Source organism: Paramormyrops kingsleyae, chromosome 5 (genome assembly GCF_048594095.1).
Source record: "Paramormyrops kingsleyae isolate MSU_618 chromosome 5, PKINGS_0.4, whole genome shotgun sequence".
Taxonomy (NCBI): Eukaryota; Metazoa; Chordata; class Actinopteri; order Osteoglossiformes; family Mormyridae; genus Paramormyrops; species Paramormyrops kingsleyae.
In genome coordinates this window covers 3,024,317-3,047,639 of record NC_132801.1, presented here as the reverse complement: position 1 = coordinate 3,047,639, position 23,323 = coordinate 3,024,317, and the positions used below count along the sequence as shown (strand labels likewise).

The 23,323-nt window shown below is 46.4% G+C and overlaps 1 protein-coding gene across 4 annotated transcripts; it reads right to left on the bottom strand.

The window, feature by feature from the left end:
- Positions 1-456: 456 nt before the first annotated feature.
- slc16a5a (solute carrier family 16 member 5a) lies at positions 457-23,301 on the bottom strand. Of its 4 annotated transcripts, none has more exons than XM_023794204.2 (6): positions 18,153-18,368; positions 11,471-11,561; positions 8,875-9,160; positions 4,334-4,477; positions 3,032-3,865; positions 457-2,534 (listed from the first exon to the last, which is right to left on the bottom strand). In XM_023794204.2, the coding sequence occupies exons 2-6, from the start codon at positions 11,486-11,488 to the stop codon at positions 2,281-2,283; spliced, it is 1,536 nt and encodes a 511-aa protein (XP_023649972.1). In that variant the 5' UTR covers positions 11,489-11,561; positions 18,153-18,368; the 3' UTR covers positions 457-2,280. The 4 variants fall into 4 exon arrangements, with proteins under 4 accessions (XP_023649972.1, XP_023649974.1, XP_023649973.1 ...); XM_023794207.2 differs by having other exon boundaries at positions 2,285-2,534; positions 3,009-3,865; positions 18,153-18,372; XM_023794206.2 differs by lacking the exons at positions 11,471-11,561; positions 18,153-18,368 and adding an exon at positions 22,331-23,301.
- Positions 23,302-23,323: the final 22 nt, after the last annotated feature.

The following is a 23,323-nucleotide window of genomic DNA, read 5'->3' as shown; positions in this document are numbered from 1 at the left end:
AAGTTCTCATGGTTGTATTTGTGTGTTTTTCAGTAAAGTTATAAAAGGTTTCAAATTAGGTTATGAAAATAACTGAATAATCAATTAACTGGATCATGGAAGAACATTCCCACAGTTTAAACCACTATGAATAATAATAATAATAATAATAATAATAAATGAAATTAAAATAACAGAATATCCTAAATTGTATTAACATGTTTCACATTCATGTCAATATATTGTGGGACACTGTCATGTGTGTCAGCTTTTCACAAATATTAAAGCGAGTTTTGCAGGTATGGATATATGAAACATATTTCCGTGACCTGGCCTTGTGAAGATAATTATTTCAAAGTTTGCTTTGTCACACAGGAAGAAAATGGAAGAAACTTTCAGTTACATAAGAACAAGTACACTGTCATTTTGATTATTAAACATACTTATACTGTGGTGAAAGAAAGAAGCAGACAGAAATTAAATAAAGTGATAAAACTTTAATACAGCGATCACTGTGGTGTTACATCAGTTGGTCAGTATTCAAAGTACTAAACCTTGATGCAGATGTTTGGCCAATCACATGATCAGGGCACATGGTGTTATGGGAATCTCCAGGTTGTACGGGCACACACAAGCAGGGGTGCAGGAACCATGGGGAATTTCATTTCATTCATCCCTGTCCATGCCCCCTCCCCAGAACTTTTCGTTTAAATGAATGTTGTGTCCCCCAGTGTCAAATTCCCTCCTAGGCCCTTGCACATGGGCTGAGGGACCACCCACCTGGACCTCAGGACAGTATTACATTCCGGCACAGCGGCGTCTCACACCTATGGGCCAGTACCGCTGGAGCACCGCCGATTTAAACTACATTCACAAAAAGTGTGGTTCATTGGATTTGAACCATATCCTGTCCCATGCTACGACACTGAACTTAATTCTAGCTATTCTAAGAAGAATTTCCCTCTGTCATATTAAATACAACAGAATATTAAATAAAAATATACTTCAGATCATAGGCCTACATACCCCTTCTACACATACACACTAAGTTAGAAGTCTAAAATTCACCTTTTTAGACTTTAGAGGAACATCTTAAAGGAGACAGTGTTGGTAATTTTGGTTATACAGTACAGTACAAACAAACAGCGTATGTCATGGCTTGTTGCAATGATAACGCAGCTCAATTAAAAAAATAGATTTATTTGGCACAAAACGCAAACACATTTTACTGAAACCAGTGCAACCTGAGCCCTGACCTGAATCATGAACAGACCCAATGCCTTTAACACAACAAACCTCATGGCTGTTTGTGAGAACAACACGTTTTTATATCGGGCTGAACTGTAAAATATGTCCTTAAATGGTAAATGTCTTTTTTCACATTGTCAATCACAGAAAGGCTATCCTTACTGGGGATACAATCTCACTGGCTGTTTTCTGTGTCTTGTTTTGTCTTTACCTGAGATAGACTCAAGAGCTGTTTAACAATATCAAAATAATGCTTTTTGTTGTTTTTTTCTAAGGTCCATTTCATCACACTGTTTTTCGATTTTTCGAAGCTGTCTTCTCACACCGGCTCTGTCAGTCTGTGTTATAAAATTAACACATAATAGATTACTGCAGTTGGCCTGAGTGGAAGCTGTGAGCTGGAGTGGGTTTGGTTCTGCTGGGAGGCAGGGAGAGTCGGCTGCACCCAGTATATCACCAGGCACTTTGCAGGCTGATCTCACATGGAAGTTGGGCGGATTTCACCCAGAAACGGTTTCTGAGGCGAGGAGGCCGCAGATCAGTGTTTACACAAAAATACAAAACTACAAAAAGGAGTGCAACCCCCGGGACAGTGCCCCCCAATGCCAAGCAGAAAACAGAGCTCAGGTGGGCAGCTGGCAACAAATCCTCCGTCCACCAGACACTCACCAAACAGCTCCGGAGGGGACAACATGGTCGTCCTGGAAGTCTGGGTGACAGGCGGTTCCAAGCTGTATTTGACCTGTATTTGAACTCTGTGTGTGTGTGTGTGTGTGTTTGTTATTATTACATTGTGGGGATCAGATTTCACCACAATATATTAAAAACTTAAGGTTAGGGCTCAGTAGGGGTCAAGGTTGTCATTGTTGGGATTAGGGTTATGCTGATAGAAATTGGTATATTAAAAGGTTTGAAAACAAAGTGTGTGTGTGTGTGTGTGTGTGCGTGTGCGATTCACAGTCGCCTGTGCAGGGCAAATATCTCCAGGTATTTTCTCCATGGCTGCCTGTCTGGGGGGGGCTCTCTCTTCTCATGACCACACTTGAGTCCGGCTCATGCGATGTTGGCACAGACCGTCTCTCCAGGGGGAACTTCCACTCGTTGCAATGGGACCCCCCCGCCGTCCTGACAGTCCGCCATGTCGAGCGAGGGCTTGGGGAGTGACTTGTGGGGACCCGCGGCCTGCCTGGTCTCGGTGTGGTTCAGCCAGTAGAACGACACCATGATGAAGATTGCGGAGATAACAACAATGACGCTGCACACATAGAACACGTGGATGTACTGGTCTGTGGTGTCCACCAAGACGCCTGAAAGATCAGGACAGGGGCACGACATTAGGAAACCCTGAGGATTTGGCTTGATTCCCGATGCCCGATTCCTGCCGCCTTGAATACTCAAGTGAAACATCTCAGGAACAGGGTGGAACAAAAGACCTGTCACCTGACAATGGTGACCCGCCCTGTTACATTCAAACACAGTCAAAAGACCATGGGGGAGGCTGTTGGAGACATTGTGTACCCACGTCATGTAACATGCGTGTGCCTGTCATAGCTACGTTTACGCCTAAACCAACAATGATAAACTAAGGCACTCGATTACCCCTGTATGCAGGCCTGTCCACTGATAACAGCTATCTGCCTGAAATACTGTCAGCCACATTCTGCCACACTAAAGTAACGAGTAACAGAGTATAGAGTAAACGTACTGCGTGCATATAAGCTGATGTCTAAGTGGAACCAGTTTAAATAAAGTTCTATAGTTCAAACCCCCCCCACACTTACATGGCATGCCGGGCTCCACCCACCTGCGAGGGGCGGTCCCAGCAGCAAGGTGACGCTCTCCATGACGGACAGGAGGCCAAGGGCGGCAGGGAAGCGGCTGGCCTCCACGACGCCCATGAGCACGGTGAAGAGCAGCGAGCCCACCACGCTCATGGTGAGGCCGAAGGCCACAGCGTAGGCCAGCAGCACCGAGAAGCTGGCCGCCACGCCGCAGATGCTGTTGCTCAAACCATTGGCCAGTAGCGCCACGGAGAACACGTACACGTGGCGACCCTGGAACCAGGGCCTCTGGAAAAGGATGCCGGCCAGCGGCCGCGCCACGATGTTGATGACGCCCATGACGGTGAGGAGCAGGGCGACGTGGCCCTTCTCCATGCCGTTGGTGGTGGCGTAGGGCACCAGGTACACAAGGGGCACCACGAAGCCCAGCATGGCCCACGTGATCCCGATGGAGTAGTAACGATAGCGCCGGTTGTTACAGAACACGTCAAAGGCCATGTGCTGGCGCACGGCTCTTAGCATGCTGAGCATCGCTGCCCTCACCCGCCCCATCCTGCCCCTCGCCGGCGGGGGGCCCTCGGCGTGCGTCCCGAGGCTCTGGGGGGCGGGCCGGGGGGCACCCCTGACAGGCCGCATGACGGCGCCGCACACGCAGCAGTTCAGCAGGAGCCCCCCCAGCACCAGGAAGCTGCCCCTCCAGCCCAGTTTGCTGCGCAGGAAGTTGGAGAGGAAGGGCAGGATGGACAGGCCGATAGCTGTGCCCGTGGACGAGACGGCGTTGGCGAAGACGCGGCGGCGCACAAAGTAGTAGCGGAGGATGGTGATGGCCGGCTGGAAGCTGAAGCAGAAGCCCAGGCCTGCGAGGAGAGACGCAGTGTGTATGGACAGGGGGACATAAGGTCTGTGACTGTAATCTGTAGGTCTGTGACTGTCTGTAACCTGCAGGTCTGTGATAATCTCTAATCTGCAGGTCTGTGATAATCTCTAATCTGCAGGTCTGTGACAGTCTCTAATCTGCAGGTCTGTGATAATCTCTAATCTGCAAACCTGTGACTGTCTGTAATGTGTAGGTCTGTGACAGTCTCTAATATGCAGGTTTGTGATAATCTCTAATCTGTAGACCTGTGACTGTCTGTAATGTGCAGGTCTGTGACCCGGTTCAGGTCACTAAATAACCAGTGACCTGCAGCTGTGCCCACTGTACTGTATCGCATACTGCTGTTAAAATTCCACTTCCTCACTATATTAGCAATGTACTGCCTCTGGCTATTTGGTCCTGTGCTTTGTGTGCTGTGTCACTGCTTAACTTGCAGCTGACCGCTGACCTGTGATGAAGCCCGCAGTGAAGTAGAGCTCGCCGATGGTGTTGGTGAAGCAGCTGGCGACCATGCCCACGCCGCTCAGGACCCCGCCCAGCATCACCGTGGCACGGCAACCAAAGCGCTCCACCAACACGCTGCAGAAGGGGCCTGTTTTCATGAAGGAAGCACAGAAAACATCTGAACACCAGCACAGGAGCCAGAGAGACACACCACTGGTACAGATGCTGCTTCACAGTGAGCCGGCCTCAGATGACTGAGCTCTCGGGTGACAGGCCAAATGGCCAAATGAATGTGGACATCCCTATTAATTGGAGATACTGGCTGATTAAATCACACCCATTACTGACACGGGTGTATAATTAAACATACAGAGATGTGATCTCCTGCAATAAGCCTTAGCAGCAGAGCAAATGCTTGTACAGAGGAGATTAGTGATTTTCCACTTGGCAATATCACAACACCAACTTCATATTAAGAATTAGAATTTGGCGATCAGTGTTGACACACCACAACAAAATGTGTCCTCTGCGTTTAACCCATATGTGACAATGTGACATAGCAGGGGGCAGCTAATTCAGCACCCGGGGAGCAGTGCTTGGGGGCGGTACCTTGCTGGTCGGGGATTCGAACCTGCAAGCTTTCAATTACAAGTGTGCTTCCCTAACCATTAAGCCACCACTGCCCAATGGTTTCAGAATGGGGGCAGCATGGCGACACAGTGGTTAGCACTGCTGCCTCACACCTCAGGGACTGGGGTTTGAGTCTCGGCCCCAGCTCTCTGTGTGTGGAGTAACTGGAGTTTGCACCTTCTCACCTGTTATTTTGACATTGTGGGGACCATTTTCCCCACAAAGATCTGTGAATGCAATCAAAAAACGGAACATGCCAAAGTCTCATATATTCTGTTTGGTTACTTATGGTTAAGGTTAGGGCTGGGTAGGGGTTAAGGTCGTCATGTTGGGATTAGAGTTTTCCACATAGAAACGAATGGAGACTCCCCAAAAAGATATAATTGCAAATCTGTGTGTGTATGTGTGTGTGTGTGTGTGTGTGTGTGTGTGTGTGTGTGTGTGTATGTGATTGTGCAGAGTTGTCTCCCCATCACGGAATGCTCTATGCCTTCAGATCCCCATGACCCTGAATAGGACAGGTGGGGGATGGTGGATAAGCTGGTGTCCACATACTTTTAGCCATACAGTGCATCATCAGCATCTTCAGTCACATGCCATACATCCAGCCACACTCAGAAGGCCTGTGATGCAGAACCAAGGAGCCTCAGGACACACCTGCGAGGAGCCTCAGGACAGAGCTCGCGCCAGAACGGCCAGTCAGCAGTGTCAGTATTTTACTGCGACATAAAAAAACCTAAAAGTCGTGCCTGACAACTTCTCCATCTATCTGACCAATTCTCTGCCTACACAATATGAACAAATGTATCAGAACACACCTCCTAATATTCAACCACGAAGTAGAGGACCATGTAAAGTAACAGAGTGGGGTCGCCGAGTGCTGAGCTGCATGGTAGGCATGGGCCGATCCACCTTCTTTCAATTCCGATCCGATTCCGATACACATCTGCCGACACCGATACGAGAGCTCTTTTTACTTTAATATTTTGGCGATGGGCAGACCGAGACAGCAGCGAACAAACACGAAGATGCTCTTTTAACAGTCCTTAAAAGGACCGCACTTAAGCAACAATAACACAGCAACCGTAAACGGTAGGGAGATGCAGTTTAGTTACTCTGAGCACGGTAAGGCACACACATGGCGGGTACTCCAAACACAGCCAAACACATGGGAATCAAGCACAAATCTGTACAGGACACCAGTACGAGAACACGCAACACACAGGAAAAAGGTACATCAACATACATGATATAGACGGGCTCATGAGTATGCCGGGATATTCAATACCCGGCCTCACTGCAATATTATATATATACACACACACACACAGACACACAGACACACACACACACACACACACACACACACAGTAGTATATATTTATGCTGTATATATTATCAATAATTTTTAAACTAGTATATACCAATAATTAATGCATGCAAAACAATCTTTAATTAGCTACTAGAAACATATATAACATACTGTTCCACCTGGTTTGTACATCTTCTTTTAAGCACTTTGAACCATTTTGAGTTTTTTTTTTTTAAATATCTTCCAACCAAGGATACGCAGATGCTTAAAATGCCCCATAACTTTTCTCCTACTGGCAAAAGCGGCACTCACCCTTCGCTGTGATAGCAGCTACTTGTGTATCACAAGCTGTAGCGAGTGTGAGAAACAGCCAAAGCTAGCGACTCCCAAATCATCCACTGCTTTTTTCATATTACTCACTTTGTCTAGTGGTATTGTCCACTAAACGATGCTGCCACCTGTCAAAACTTTATATTATGAAGATTGCAAATCACTGTCTAGCACATACAGTAAAAGTCACCAAAGCTCTGTTGACTCACTAACTGCAGAGTTCAAACTTTCTCTGCCATTAACTCCAGCACAGAAACTGTGCACTGGGAGCTTCATGGAATGGGCTTCCATGGCCGAGCAGCTGCATGCAGGCCTCACATCACCAAGTGTCTGATGGAGTGGTATAAAGCACACTGCCACTGGACTCCGGAGCAGTAGAAATGTGTTTTGTGGAGTGATGAACCATGATTCCCTGTCTGGCGGTCTGATGGATGAGTCTGGGTTTGGCGGATGCCAGGAGAATGGTACCTGACTGCATTGTGCCAAGTGTAAAGTTTGGTGGAGGAGGGATAATGGTATGGGATTGTTTATCAGGGGTTGGGCTTGGCCCCTTAGTTCCAGTGAGGGGAACTCTTAATGCTTCAGCACAGCAAGACATTTTGGACAATTCTAGTTTTCCAACTTTGTGGGAACCGTTCCTGTTCCAGCATGACTGTGCCCCAGTGACAAAGCAAAGTCCATAAAGACACGGTTGGACGAGTTTGCTGTGGAAGAACTTGACTGGCCTGCACAGACCCCTGACCTCAACCCCATCAAAAACCTTTCAGATTAACTAGAATGGAGATTGTGAGCCAGGCCTTCACAACCAACATCAGTGCCCAACTTCACAAATGCCCTTCTGGATAAATGGGCAAAAATTCCCACAGACACACTCCATAATCCTGTGGACAGCCTTCCCAGAAGAGTGCCAGCTGTTATAGCTGCAAAGGGGGGACCAGCTCCATATTGATGCCTATGGGTTTACAATGGGATGTGATAAAAGTTCCTGTGGGTGTAATGGCCAGGTGTCCTAATACTTTTGTCCATATATTGCAGGGGTGTCAAACTGCAGTCCTGGGGGGCTGGAGCCCTGTGTAGCTTAGTTCTTTCCCTGTTCCACCACAAATGATTCCACTCCAGGGGTATGTGGTAATTTGCACAAGGAGTTGAATCAGGTGTGTTAAATGAGGGGAAACCCAAAAATGTGCAGGGCTCCGGCCCCCCAGCACTGGAGTTTGACACCCCTGATATAGTGTATCTAACCAGCTCTCCACCTATGTCAACACTTTCCCTGGGCATGTAGAATAACCCCCCCATTTGATCCATAACTTGTCCATCTGCTCCTTCACGCTACATTGAGAGTCGTAGCCACCACTGGGACACCAGGGTGTCAGCAAATGCCGCCGCACGATGCCGGGGGACCAGTGCATATTTATTTTGTTTGATTTTTCAAAGAAACAGAAGCTGACATCTGCTGATATACTGAGTGACTTTTCCTTAGTGGGACTTTGAGGCAGGGAAGTTACTTAAGCAGCCAGCGAATCACCAGAGGACAGAGTCTCATCACCATTTAACTATTATGAGTTGCTGAGCAACTGCCAGAGGTCATACTGGTGGGGCTGCCTTCACGCAGCCTAGCATGTGGAAAATAAACGCTAATCTCCTACTTAAGCATGCAGGATGTATAGGGATTATGATGCAATAAACTGCTGCCTGCTGTCCAATCCTGTAGAGACACTCGAATTGGACTCTGATGCCGCACCCTCAGCCGAGCGCGTCTGTGTGTATAGACCTCCTCACTACAGCTGATGTTACTTCTGTCTTATCGCAAGCCAATCAGAGGCGCCGCTCGAGGCCCATGGAAACAGCATATCACACCGCAGCCTTATGGGGTAAGAAGAGCAGTCACACTCCGGCCTTATGTGCTAATCCGGGTCTGGTCTTCCACAGTACTCTCAATCTACCATGCCTGCCCTTCCCATAATGCCCCACTGGCTTGAGTGCCCCTATCCGCAGCTGCTCTTGTCTTACAGATTGTCATTCTGCACCTCTTAACACTTCTTTCAGAAACTGTGCCTGGTTATAATAAGCAAATTCATTATCTAAGTCTCAGCTGATGATCACCATGCATTTGAAGTGGAAACCCCATCCAGTTCTGTCCTTACAGCTGATCTATATCGCCTATCATTGATGGGAAGCCCATTCCCTGTCAGGGTCCTAGTGCCTGCAGGGTTTCCACCCACCTTTCAGTGCCTTCTGGATCACCGTGTCAGGCCGCCCCCCCCCCAACATACCTCCCGCATGCAGCACGGCTGTCATGATGGAGGGGACCCATGACGTCTCGCTGTTGCTGGCGTGGAACGCCATCTGCAGGTCGCTATAGAAGATGCCCAGGCAGGATGGGAAGGCCAGTGTCAGGGCCAGGACCAGGACTGTGGCCCCCAGGACCACCCAGCCCCAGCCACCATCCGGCGCCTCCCACTGGCCGCGCCGTTCCACCTGCGCGGCCCCATTACTGTGCCGGTCCTCCTCTTCCAGGGGGTCCATGGGGTTCTCCACCTTCTCTCCCATCTCCTTGGACTGTAAAAGAACACCACTTTTATTTTGGTGATATTGCTGAAAAGCACCACTCTACACGTCTGCGCAGCCAGCCATCTGCGCAATGGCGTCACGCAGGGGAGCGGCGTCTGCTGACAAATGGGGATCACCGGAAATGCAGGAAGACACCCATCTGCGCAACGGCGTCACGCAGGGGAGCCGCGTCTGCTGACAAATGGGGATCACCGGAAATGCAGGAAGACACCCATCTGCGCAACGGCGTCACGCAGGGGAGCCGCGTCTGCTGACAAATGGGGATCACCGGAAATGCAGGAAGACACCCATCTGCGCAACGGCGTCACGCAGGGGAGCCGCGTCTGCTGACAAATGGGGATCACCGGAAATGCAGGAAGACACCCATCTGCGCAACGGCGTCACGCAGGGGAGCCGCGTCTGCTGACAAATGGGGATCACCGGAAATGCAGGAAGACACCCATCTGCGCAACGGCGTCACGCAGGGGAGCCGCGTCTGCTGACAAATGGGGATCACCGGAAATGCAGGAAGACACATAAACGTTTGCTTCGGTTACCGTGGGCCAGTGATGTGCGCAGACTTTTGGAGGGGCAGGCGCTGAAAGCGGGGGTGTGACCAATCAGTACCTAGGGATCTGAAGGGGGGAAGAGGGCAGACTCCACCTTGATTATTTTTTTTAATGGAGGGGGGAGGGGAACTTTGTGTGATCCTCAGTTATCTAGAAAGGGCACTTGAAACATCATAAGGGGGCACTTTTGTTCAGGCCATAAGGGCAGGTGTCCTTGCCCCTCCCCCCAGCTTAAAATCTTGGGCCTGGCCATCATATCTGCACTGGTCTGCACACTGCCTGGGCACAGACCTCCCTGCAGTGACTCCCAAGCAGACTGCAATCTCTCTCCCCTGGACACTGAGCGCAGATGGTAGCATAATCAACGGAGATATATGAAACATTCTTGGTGCTCTTATACTTTTTTTTGAGGAATCTGTACTCATTCCACTGAACTTCTGAACCTGACTGTGCTAAATGCGTAATGTAAATGTAAATGCATAACCACAACAGATAAATTAACCGTTAGGTTGATGTCATTTATTCTTATTGCGTATTTTATCATTTGGCAGCGTTTTCCTGATTTATATTAATCCGAATAATCCTGTTTGAACGATTAATCGGGAAACACGGATTTAAATTAGCATTTAGCCTAAATCTCTCAGGAGATGTTCAGTGTCGCTGGAGGACACGTCGGCAGAAAGGCAGCCACCCGGTGCACGACGGAAAAGTTCAACGCCAGGGACAAGCGAAGCAAAAACACGTGTCATTAAAAATACACAATATGTACTGGAATATATCGACAGCGGTTCAAATATTTAAACAAGATTACGCCACTCGGTACGCATTGTATTTCATTTACATTTCCCCATTTTTGCAGATAAGCTTGCAAATACTCCCTGGTCTTGCTGAAATGTGAGGGGCTTGTACCTATAGGAACGGGGCGGTCCTTGACAAGCAAACACAAGAAGAGAGCAATTTAAATGAAAAGCGCTGTATGTGGGTGAAATTTTTCGTGAAAGGCGTGTTTTTAAGTAAACCGCACGCAAAAATGCGATCTGCACGTTTGTGATGATGCGACGCCTCTTCTTTATATATAGGATGTCATATTAATACAATATTGATCTAATACACTCGTTGCAGGAAGTTGATAATCAGTTGAAAGTGTGCGGAGACCTGAACAGCGGTGATGTCTCTGTTTTGTAGACTTCAATGGTTAGCACGAAAAAATGTTTTTCCATATCTCCACTTCAAGGTTTCCTGCTTGGCTGAGGAAAGGCACATGTACTGGGCTGCTGAACTGGGTTTAACGGAAAGACAAACGGGAGTTTGAACTGGCTGCGAACTCATTTATTTTGGTCATCCAAGTAATGTACATACGAAGAAATGGACGAATAGTACACAAGAAACGCTGTCTGTATTTAGACGTTTTTGGTTACTTTAAAAAGTAAAATATTGAGAAGAAACGGTTTAGTTCAGTCTTTTCCGTTTAAACTCAGTATTGGTCAACGGCGCTTCGCTGAAGCTCCGAAATTATTTAAACTTAAAATGCTATTTAATTCTTGAATGCTATTTATTTAAAAAAGTGCAGTAAATTAAAGTTTTGAAAACTTGGTCGGCAGCCGCGGCTGTCGGACGGTCCGGCGGCAGACCGCTGTAGGAGGCAGGCAGGCTTGTTTACCAGACGTGTCATGGAGGCTTACTGTGTGCAGCGAGCCGGCAAACGCCGGAGGGACCGCGGCGAAGAAGCGGCCGTAAGGGAAGCACTCACCTCCATCATCCTGGACATGAACTAACTTCGTCCATTTCGCACAGTGGGGCCGCGGTGAGAAGCGGCTACCCAGCAGAAAGGGGTCGAGCTCCTGATGGGAGGAGACGTGTGACGTGTCCGTGTGAGAGAGAGAGAGAGGGAACCCGTCGGTGTGTCAAGGGCGTCAGAAGCATTTTGAATGGGGGGGGGGGACACTGGCATAAAACTAATGTTAAATATGTGTGTGTGTGTGTGTAAACAGTATGTCTAAACAGTATGTGTTTGCATGGGCGTACGAACCTGGGGTGGGGGGCAGGGAAGACGTGTACAGCCTAATATTTGATTCGGATTCATTCACCCCCAGCTGTTGATTTATACTGATGTTTCTGTATGTGTGTTATGCACATATGACATTGTGGGGTCAAAATGTCCCAACAATATGATAAAAACCTGTTGTGATGATGTGGGGATGTTTCCGGTCCCCACAAAGGGGAAACACAATTTTATATTTATTATTTTTTTTAAAATCAGTGACCACGTTCAAAAAACTGAAAATGTTAAAAGTCTTCTATTTTGTTTGGATACTTATGGTTAACCTAGGCCCTGGGTGGGGGCTAAGGGTGTCATGATTGGAACGTTTGAAATCCAGTATAGCCTCCCGTTGACCGCAGCTCCAAAGTACACAATCAGACGTTCCATTGCCTCACTAACTACAACATTTATGAAACAACTTCCACAGTCCTTCAGCCTTACATCTGAAGCATTGTGTATAAATGAACTTGAACAGGCGACTGCAAACATGGATAAATCCCTTCGTAGCACACTAGATCTTGTAGCTCCACTTAAGAAGATAAAGCATAGAGATAAGAAACCTGCCCCCTGGTACTCTGATCATACACGTGAACTCAAACAGGCATCACGCAAGCTAGAGCGCAAATGGCGCTCAACTAAACTAGAAGTTTTCAAATCTGCATGGAAAGAGAGCCTGTCTAAATACAGACAAGCACTAGTGACTGCTAGGTCTGTGTCTCTCTCCAGATTAATAGAGGGGAACAAAAACAATCCAAAATTCCTATTTGAATCCGTGGCTAGGTTAACACAGAATTCTCCATTAAACTCGCAAGTCCCACAATCTCTTAAGAGTAATGACTTTATTACATTGTTTAATGGTAAAATAACTAAGATTAGACAGACCATCCAGTGCACGTCCTTAGCTACCTATGACTGCCAGACTCCTGCTAGTCTTATGCCTATCAATAATGAGACTTTTGAATCTTTCATTCCTATAAAACACTCAGAACTCCTGAGCTTAATTTCCTCCTGTAAATCCTCTACAAGCCTCATAGACCCAATTCCTACAAAATTTTTCAAGGAAATCGCACCACAGATTAGCAATACCCTGTTAAATGTGTTAAACTCTTCTCTTAAGCTTGGATATGTTCCTAAACCTTTTAAATTGGCTGTTATTAGACCCGTTCTAAAGAAAACAAATCTTGAACCTAGTGTTTTAGGAAACTATAGACCAATCTCAAATCTTCCTTTCATTTCAAAGATCATGGAAAAGGTTGTAGTTCGTCAGTTGTCTTCTTTCCTACAAAAAAATAATACTAATGAATTATATCAGTCTGGCTTTAGACCAAACCATAGCACAGAAACTGCTCTAGTCAAAGTAATGAATGATTTACTTATGGCTTCTGACCGTGGCTTGATATCGCTGTTGGTATTACTAGATTTAACTGCAGCATTTCATACTGTGGACCATAATATCCTCTTGGACCGGTTAGAAGGTGTAGTTGGCATTACAGGGACAGCACTCTCTTGGTTCCGCTCATATTTAACTGATCGCTATCAGTATGCCCATGTGAACAACGAATCTTTCAAGGCCACCAAAGTCACATACGGTGTCCCACAGGGATCAGTACTGGGCCCACTACTGTTTACCCTATACATGCTACCGCTTGGTAACATTATTAGAAAACATGGTGTTGGGTTTCACTGTTATGCAGATGATACACAGTTATATATATTTCTGTTAACCCTGATGATACATCACTCCTATCTCGGTTAGAAGATTGTCTGTTAGATATTCGGTGCTGGATGGCAAAAAAATTTCTAATGTTAAACACAGAAAAAACAGAAGTACTGGTGATTGGTCCCAAGGCTGCAAGAAATAAGTTTCACCACCTCAGCATTAGTGGCCTTCCTACACAACCTAACACAGTGGTTAGAAATCTTGGTCTTCTAGTAGATTCAGATCTATGTTTTGATGCTCACATAAGAAGTATTACTAGAACTGCGTTTTATCATCTACGAAACATAGCCAAGCTTCGTAAGATGCTCTCACTTCGTGATGCAGAAAAATTAATACATGCCTTCGTAACTACCAGACTAGACTACTGTAATGCCCTCCTTTCTGGTTGCCCGTCTGGTTCCTTAAATAAACTTCAGCTGGTACAAAATGCGGCAGCCAGAGTTCTCACAAACACTAAAAAATTTGATCACATCACACCAGTCTTATCCTCCCTTCATTGGTTACCAGTTAAGTCTCGGATTGACTATAAAATACTGCTGTTAACCTATAAAGCACTGAATGGCCTTGCACCAGACTACCTTAATAATCTGCTGACCACATACAATCCCCGACGCTTGCTTCGATCTCAAGGTGCGGGATATCTGTTAGTACCTAGGGTAGAAAGAGCTACGGCAGGCTGCAGAGCTTTCTCCTATAGAGCTCCTCAGCTGTCTTCCACCGGATGTGCGGGTTTCAGGCTCACTTTCAATATTCAAGTCTAGACTAAAAACACACCTGTTTAGTTTAGCTTATAGGGACACTAGTTCTAGCTCTAGCTAGATTCTCACTCCCAGTTAAACCTATAGTGTGAGGTGTAGAGCTGGGTGGGGATCGGTGCCATTGGCTTTGGATAAACTGAATTGGCAGTGCTGTCACTCTAGCTTCACAATGGCTTGTGGGATTGGAGTGCTGACATTTCAGGGACTCCCCATGCCTGCATTCCCACCTGCCTCTCCCTCCTACTTATGCTGCCATAGCCATATCTACCGGAGCATTGCACTTCATATTGCACTCATCTGACTTTTAGCACTGCCTATAGTCTCCCTTACTTTGACTAATTGCATTTATTTTCACCACCTTCTCCTGGGGGGTGCTGCCTGGAGCCCTCAATCTATCAAGATGTCCAGCACACCCTGCAACATGTGACGTCGCCACTACCAATGACGTCCGTGCATCCAGTTTGCCGTTCTGCCTGTGTCATCTTCCTTGTATGACCCGCTCCCTGCCTTCTGGCTGCCTGGCGATTGGAGGGACCAGTGGCACCGGCTTGTCATCTCCCCCCTGCTCCCCGTTTGTGTTTCAGATTTAACTGTATTTGACTCTCCCTGCCAGCCCCTGGAGGATGGGCTCCCCCTTTGAGTCTGGTCCCTCCCAAGGTTTCTTCCTTCTGGGGAGTTTTTCCTTGCCACTGTCGCCTATGGCTTACTCACTGGGGGCTTTGGGTGGGGATGCTGTAAAGCGCTTTGGGACAATGTAATGTTGTGATAATGCGCTATACAAAAATAAATTTGTTGTTGTTGTTGTTGAATTAGGGTTAGGGTTATGCCCATAGAAATGAATGGCGAGTCCTCACAAAGATTTGAAAACAAAGTGTGTGTGTGTGTACCCTCACTTCAGCCACACCCATGCGGTGCCCAGATCACCATCACCACACAGTCAGACTATACTGTACAGTATGAGGCACGGAGCTAAACGAAAAAGCTGCCACCTTTATACATATACACACATATACATAGAGTACCATGCAAAAGTCTTAGGCAGCCAAAGAAAATGATGTTTAAATGGTCCTCATATTGAGGTAAAAGTATGTGATTAGGCCGGCAGCTTAGCCATTTCAAAGCCTCTGCTAAAATCGGCTCATTATTTGCAGCATCCATACAATGCAGCATGTATTTTTTGACTCGACCACTAGCATATTCCTCCTATTGCAATCAATTGTTCATTGACTTTTTTAAAAAACGAATTTATTACTAAAATGAGTTGGTGGCAACATTTAACAAATATATGGAATGGCTAAAGTGTCCTTCCGGACAGTTTTGGGAACTGAAGCGGTGTTCATCTAGCTGACCAACTAGAAATCAATAACTTTTTGGAGAACAGTAGAATTTTTACTAGTTTTTATTGTGTTACTCTTAATTTTCATATGCTCTAATGTTAACTTGTTTTTTTTTTTTGTTCTGAGCAAATATGCACTTACTACACAGATAAATAGGTTTCAACATTTCTTTTGACTGCCTACTTTTGCACAGCACTCTCTCACTCTGTGTGTGTGTGTGTGTGTGTGTGTGTGTGTGTGTGTGTGTGTGTGTGTGTGTTGTGAGTAAAGGCGTAAAGCATCGCAAATTATTTCAACTGTCTGGAGAACTTCAGTGTGCAAAATAACGTTTTAAAGTATATTTTTAAACATGGTTAACTCACTAGAAGATCCACATGTACAGAATTGTCGCTGTCACTGTCGAGTTTAAAGGGTCTCCATAGCCGTCCTCAGCAAACAGCGCGCCAGAGTACAGCGAGTCCCCGGCCCGCGGCCCCCTCCCCGGTAACGGAGCGCCGTGCCGGGCTGCCGTCGCTGGTTCCCGCATTTGGCCGGACTCTTGTTTACCCGACTTTTTGCAATGCAAGATCCGCGTAAGAGCAGTTACGCTTGTTTGTGGCAGCAGGTTACTGACCGCGCAGCCGAATAATGATCACGGGCGGAAAACGGCTCCGATATTCAAGCAACACAAGAAATGTTTGCTAAATTTTAATTTAAAGTTATATTACATCGTTAAAGTTACACCGATAAATGTGAAAACACATTTATGGAATAATATGTGTTATACCTATAGCCTACATTTATAAATCGGTTCTTTCCAAAATACGCTTAGTTTTACCGAATTATACACGGATATCCTATTTAGGATCTTGGCGGGTTAAGTGGCTCACACCGGCACCTTCGCCTCTCTGCTGCTGTTTGGTGCTGCTCGGTCACCGGGGCGGATTCGAGGACCGTGGGATGCCGAAAAACGCATCCCTGCCTTAGAATGCATGCCGGTGTTCCGACGAGTTGAGCTTTTAATGGTTTTTTGGGGGTCAGGGGTTTTTTAGGGGTTTTGGGGGTTAGGGTTTTAGAGGTTTTTTGGGGGTTAGCGTTAGAGTTTTACGGGTTTTTTTGGGGCTATTGATTAGCACTACGGTAGCCTTACTCGACAAAGTAGCTCAACTCGTTTCAGATCAGCGACCAATCGGTCATTTAGAGACAGGCATGCATTCTACGGCAGGGATGCCTTTTTCGGCATAACAGGGGTATTCGGTCTTTAACACACAACACAAATCATCACACACACACACACAGTCTGACACCAGTCACCAAAAATGACCTGGCTACATGAAAAATACAGCAACACATATTTACACAAAAATACGCTTCTCTGTTTAATTCATAACACAGAACATACTGTGTCTGCCTCTATACGAGGGAGAGTGCGTTTTGCACCCGAATACCCCATTATTCAAATTATCATAGTATAATAATTATTTAAAAACTATTAAAACTTTGTTGAAAGTTTTAATAGAATTTTTATATAGAGTTTTTAAACAATGTGATTAACACAATATATCTAAACCATCTTTTACACCCATTTGAACTATGAACGGCAGAGAGTGTTAAACTCGACAACTAATGTCAAAATCACAATGTTTACCGTGTTCTCAGAATGTGGAACAACTTGTTTTAAAATTCTGTTTAGTTTCATGGGTCCATTCTCTAGTAACTTTGCTCTTTTTTGACTGTCATTTAAATAGTACGTAGTTTGGCTCCATTGGTATTTTGTATGGGTTTTGTTAAAGCCCTGACATTATGGGTTTCGATTGTCAGTGACATCTCTGTGAGAATAAGGTGTTAAGCTACACAGCACCTTCTGTTGCAGTTTAAGGAAAGAGCGGGACAGGAGCAACTTGTGAGAATTGAGGACACCAGCAGGAGTGACAAGTACTGCAATGATAAAGGAGAGTGAAGCGCACCCCCCAGGCCCTGGAGGGGGGTCTCCCCACCTCAAGCTAGCTGCCTAATTCAAACATCCAGCCATAAACCCGAAAAAGCAATAAATTAATAAACAAAAAGTAAAAATGATAATAATGATTAAGCAGCATAGTATCATTAAAATACGCACACCAACATCGGTGTGAAGTGCTGGCCCCCCCATTCCCCCACCACTCCTGGTACATCACTATCAGGTAACAGCCCACGGACGGCAGACACACACTGATCTTGGCAAACAGGTCCCTGGCACTCACTGTTACTGTTTTCAGAAACTTGCAGAAAAGCGTTAATCCTACTTAGAAAAGCGAATGGCCTTGCAGCTGTCTGACTGCTGCATGTGGTACTCAGAGTGCAGGGTAACAGTCCTGCTTTTCAGCCGACGTGCCAATCCCTGTTGCACCTCTTCTTTCCTGAGACGCAACTCCGCAGTACACACCATTCATAACAGCCCTTCGACAAAAGTGTCCCGTAAAAGATGAGTTCACGATTTCTCCCCATTCACAGAAAAAGCTGACAGTCATTCTGACAGCACAGCATTAAGTAGGTCAGAACCCCATAGCTCTAAACATGTAACTATACAATCCCCGGGGGGGCAGCTGGATGGCCCTTACCGTATGGAGTGATCCCTGTAACGCCACACACGAGCTTGTCAGTCCCTGTCAGGCGTCGCTGAAGTCGGCGGCCGTTTGCTGGGAGTTGACTGGAGCCTTTCTAACAGATGGGGTGATCCATCACAGCTCAGGAATGCCTCTGATGAAACATCCCATTTGACACACACACCTCTGCCTCGATGGAGATCGAGACACCTACTCTCTCCCGGGGCAGTCTCTGTCCGTCTGCTGTGGGGGGGGGGCAGCTTTGGGCTGTAGTTGACATACACACCTGCTCACATAGTGAATTGTTTGGAAGTGTAGTATCTGTGAATACCTGGGTTTGTTTCTGTTCTATAACACTTGTACACCGGATTTAACCAAACTTACCATTTTACCTCCATATTTCCTGTTTACTTTTTTCCTTTGATTTTAGTTAGTTCTGACCCAGCCGCTGTTTATGAAACACACACTGTGTTTGACCTAATTTTAAGACATACACAAAATTCTCCCTTTTACATCATGCCTTTCTTTTACCAAAAATTCATCTATAAGGTTTGGAAAAGCAGCTTTTTAAAAAGGAGAATCACGCCATCAAATGTCAAAGAAGCTTTACTTCCGCACAATCAATACTGAATTTTCTATTCAGTAAAACCTAAATCTCACACAGCATTGCAAACGCCAGTAAAGGTTCAGAGTTTCCATACCTTCCAGGCTGATGGACGAAGACATCCATGGATGGAGTGAAATGAGTGAGGGGTTAAAGGTCGTGCCAGGAGAGGCTCAATAGGAGAACGCAGCACATTGGGAATGTTCGTTGATGTGGAAGAAGAGGGAGAATATGGTGAAAGCAGCAGCCACCATTATGAACATCACACTGGGGGCTTGAGGCTGCGGGGGGGGGGGGGCAATCTTATCCACAAAAGACTGGTGTGTGTGCCGGTTTCTGGGTAACCTTTAGGTCAGCTGTTCAAACCCAGGTGTGAGGACTCTTCAGCCAATCAGTCCTGTAATTAGTAACCTGATTAGGGAGTAGCAGTGAAATCCCGCATTCACACTGGCCCTTTGCGGATAAGCTCACTCAGCCCTGTATTAGACTGTGATCTACAGCACCAGTCAAAGGCCTTTTCACACCACAGGATTTTACTGCTTTTCCATTTATTTCATAGACTATATATATATAAAATAAGTGTCCTTCATAACATGGAAAGATAATGTAACAGTGCATGTCTGACATCCTATTAACTGGTTGTGTGGTGATGGCAGAGTCAGATTCTAGGCCGTCCTTTAACTTTAATTGCACTAGTTAACTGTTTCATCCCATGACACAGAGCAGTATTTAATGTCCCTTTAGACAGAATGCCTCAGATTTTCTCTGTTGTTATAATTGCTACAGGAGGTTATTTTGATGAATCAAAGATATGACATTTTCTTGCAAATAAAGGTACTGAAATGATGAACATCCTGTGAATGTTTGCAAATAACATTTGCTAAAAATACACACAATAGTAAGTGAGTAACATGCAAATATAGAAAGCCTCAGTGTGTGCACAAACTTTTGACTGCTAGAGCAAGCAGGGGTACCCAGAATGTGGGGTCACCCACTGCAGTTCACCATGATGACATGTGACCTTAACATCCTTGCAGTGTTATTTTTTAAATATTTTTTATCCCTGACTCAGGAAAAATGTTGCTGACCAAATACGCCGGGCCGTGCCAAACCATGCCCGTGTTTACAGGCACGCTGCTGCACGCTCCCAACACGTGGACGTCCCCACATTCACCACTGCACCTGCACACCCAGCCCGTCCAAAGTACTCGCTAAACAGCACCCGTGGAGAAAGGCACACGAACTCCACACAAAGCCACAGAGAATATCAAAATACTGAGACTACGAGTTTTACTGCCTACAGAACAGGTTTTGATTTCCTGGTGTATTTAGTTTCAGATAGAAAGATTTCAGGTTTTTTTCACTGAACGGGATAAATCCCTCACACAGAAATATGAGCCACATAAGATCATACCGGAAAGGGATTTCTTACACCTGCTTTGACAATGCATGCCTGCTTCACTTAGTTTCAGCTTCTTAAAATGTGGCAGGTCCAGATGGAATGTGTTTATGACTACATGGGTGGGACTTCCTGCTTTGAAAGGCCAATAGGAAGACAGAGTGAGTTGGGTTTCTTAAGAGGGTGACCGCCCCTCTCTCTGGCCCCTTCCTCCTCTTCGGCCTTCCTTGAGAAATCTTTTCCTCTATTCAGTACAATGCAAGGCCATCCTCTCCAGCTCCCCCGTCACTCCTCCCCCACGTCACTCCTCCCCCACGTCTTACAGATGCCCTCAGGCCCTCGTCACCCACCAATGTCGCCGACAGCTGCAGTCGTATACAGACTGTCTGCCCAAGAGCAGCAGAGGACAGGCAGCCACGCCTGATCTAAAACAAACTGCATTTGGGGGAAAAGCAGATTAATGACACAGGCGTCATGGTGACGAGAGCTTCAGACTGGGGCTGTGAAATTCAGCAGAGTACAGTTTTGCTTGTATCATCCATACTGGTAGGATTGCAAACCATAGATATTCTTTGGACAAGATGATAAGCTGACAATGAAGGTGGAGGCGGGGCTTGTACCAGGGGCGAAAACATGGATGCGGGACGAATGCAGAGAAGAAGCTGGGAATGAGAATGAGCGTTACAGAGAGGGATGGACAGGTGGGCCCCTTATTGGTCGGCGGGGGGTGATGCGGTCAAACTGTGACCAGCCAATCAGCGAAGGACGAGGCTGAAGGAACCTCAGGGTGCCGCAGTGACCTCAGCCTCACCGGCCAGGCGATTCCTCACAGTGACACAGTGGGTCCCTGAGTGATTTAGCCTAATTTCTGGTAATATCTACAAGGCCAGTGAGAAGGACCAAGCAAAACCACACCAGCAGCTAATATCTAAAGAACAGAGAAGCTAAGGGGAGCACAAGGTTACCAAAACAAACCCAGGAAGTTATGGGGAAAAAAGAGGGTCTTTGAAGGCCGCGGTATGTGGCCTGTTACTGTGCACCGTTAGTGCCTGCATTGTTCAAGCCACTTCCTGTTGGGTTCCATGGGATTTAGCAGCCCTGGTCCTGCTTGAAATAGCCGATCAACTCTTACGCCACAAAGCACCCCATGCAACATGTATGTAGATGTTAAAACTTACTCTGGCTGGGTAATGCACACCACAACTTGAACAGGCACACAACATGGAGACAGCAAGATGGATCGGGGGATGTCGTTTGGGTTTTGGGGGTTTAACGAACTAGGAGAGAGAAATGAAGAAGAAACGCCCAGCAAAGGGGGGGCCAGACTAGGAAAACAGGGTGGGCACCAGATCGAGAGATGTGTCACGTGACCTGGTGTGCATTATCACCAGCGAACAGCCCCAAGGCGTCGGTGAGCTCTCCATCTTACATCTAGTTAAAGGTTCAACACCATACACTTTACCCAGCAGCCCTCGGGGAAGGTGTCAGTCTCCGTAAGACACCATGAGCTTGGATGCCACCTGAAAGAAATGTACCTCAGACATATTTGGTGCCAGAATTATTTAAGTCAAGTTTCAAGGGAGATTGAAATCCTACTGGACCGGAGCCCAAACGTGTCACAGGTTCATGGGATGTTTGTATGCTGTGAATCACTGACAGGCCCAACCAACAGGGAGTGTAATTAGTGCCGCTGCTTTAAAACTGACAGTCCCGTACAGTACACAATAATCCAGCCTCCAGGCTTTTCTGAAGTTTCTCCCATCAGTACTGTACCTACTCATGTTTACATATTACATCACGGCTGTCGGCTCAGCCATAACCCAAAACGCATGGCCATGTTTGTGGCTTCTTTAAAATGGGCAGTTGGGGTGCTGTGTCGTGTCGGCTGTGGGGCTAAGCGCCTCCCCCTGAAGGAACCCTACGCAGTCGCACATCAGCGCCTCCCCCTGGCAGTGTTTGGCCCAGGCAGTGAGAGTAGTCAGCTCATTGTGTCAGCAGGCCTATGAGATCAATGCCAAAACCCTGCATTTCAGTCTAATGAAAGCTAAATTGACAGTTATCTGGAATGTTCCAGAACCACATTTTTAGATCAGGCATGCAAAGCCCAGTGAATAGAGGGTCTCCAGAACCAGGGCTGACGAGCAGCTATCTGACATGTCTATAGATTTAAGCAAAGCACGGCAAACTCACCTCTGTAGGCAAACTCGAGCTTGCTGGCCCTGTCCTCGACAGCCAGTCCTTCGCCGACTATTGGCTTGCTGTGCTGTAAGTAGCTCTCCATGGATTCTTCTTCAACCAGACATGTTTCTCTGGGGAGCTCATGCGCCTGCCTGGATTTGGGCAGTGCTCAGTGCTAAGCTTGACTACAGCTCTGTATTGAGTTGCTGAATTGCAGAGGTAGAGAATGTCCTTAAATCAGTTGGTGTTAAATGTTGGTGAAATGGTTACCCTTGGCACAGTAAACTGATCCATGGTATGTCACAACAAACCTCAGTGCTGTTTGCATCCAATTGCTTAACACTAAGCTACTAAGTTTCTATACAAGTACTGTGTAGCTGTCTGCTAGTAACACAGCACTCAGACGTCTGGAGATAAAAGTGCCAGAATGCCCAGCTGAGGGTTGTTCACCTAATTAAGACCTTGCCCAAACAAACCACTTATCTTTGCATTGGGTGTGTTTTTCTCTTCAGTTGTAAGCATTAGTCAACGTTCTGGCAATGACTAAAGGAATCTGTCATGCAGACAAAAGAGGATCACAATTCATCCACAGCGTAATGCCATGGATTAATATCAGTATGAAGAACCTCACGCCTAACTGCAACAACAAAGATTAATCAAATTAAAGTTTTGTGAGATAATCCATCCATCTTCAATCTTCCAGCTACTTATGCGGTGCAAGGTGGTTGGATAATCATTTATATTTCCAATAAATAAATAACTATTAAACTAACTAAACTACAACTGTGTACCCCTAAAAATCACCATCAGCCTGCGTTTCCCACCACACCGATTACAAAGACCCAGAGCATTTGGGTGAATCTCAATACCAAGACCGCAAAATCCATACTTGTGGACAAGAACAACATCCGAGGATTTTTTCCGTATTGCAACTGATCTTCGGCAATGGAAGATGGTGTAATACAGATACACGAGACCACAAGTACGGTCAAGTGTGCATATTGA

What these genes read in the sequence shown, in the direction of transcription:
- slc16a5a (XM_023794204.2), bottom strand. An exon ending in CACTGCGGGCTTCATCACAG is followed by an intron (nt 3,866 to 4,333) that starts GTCAGCGGTCAG and finishes CTCTCCTCGCAG; the next exon opens with GCCTGGGCTTCTGCTTCAGC. An exon ending in GCTGGGACCGCCCCTCGCAG is followed by an intron (nt 2,535 to 3,031) that starts GTGGGTGGAGCC and finishes CTGATCTTTCAG; the next exon opens with GCGTCTTGGTGGACACCACA.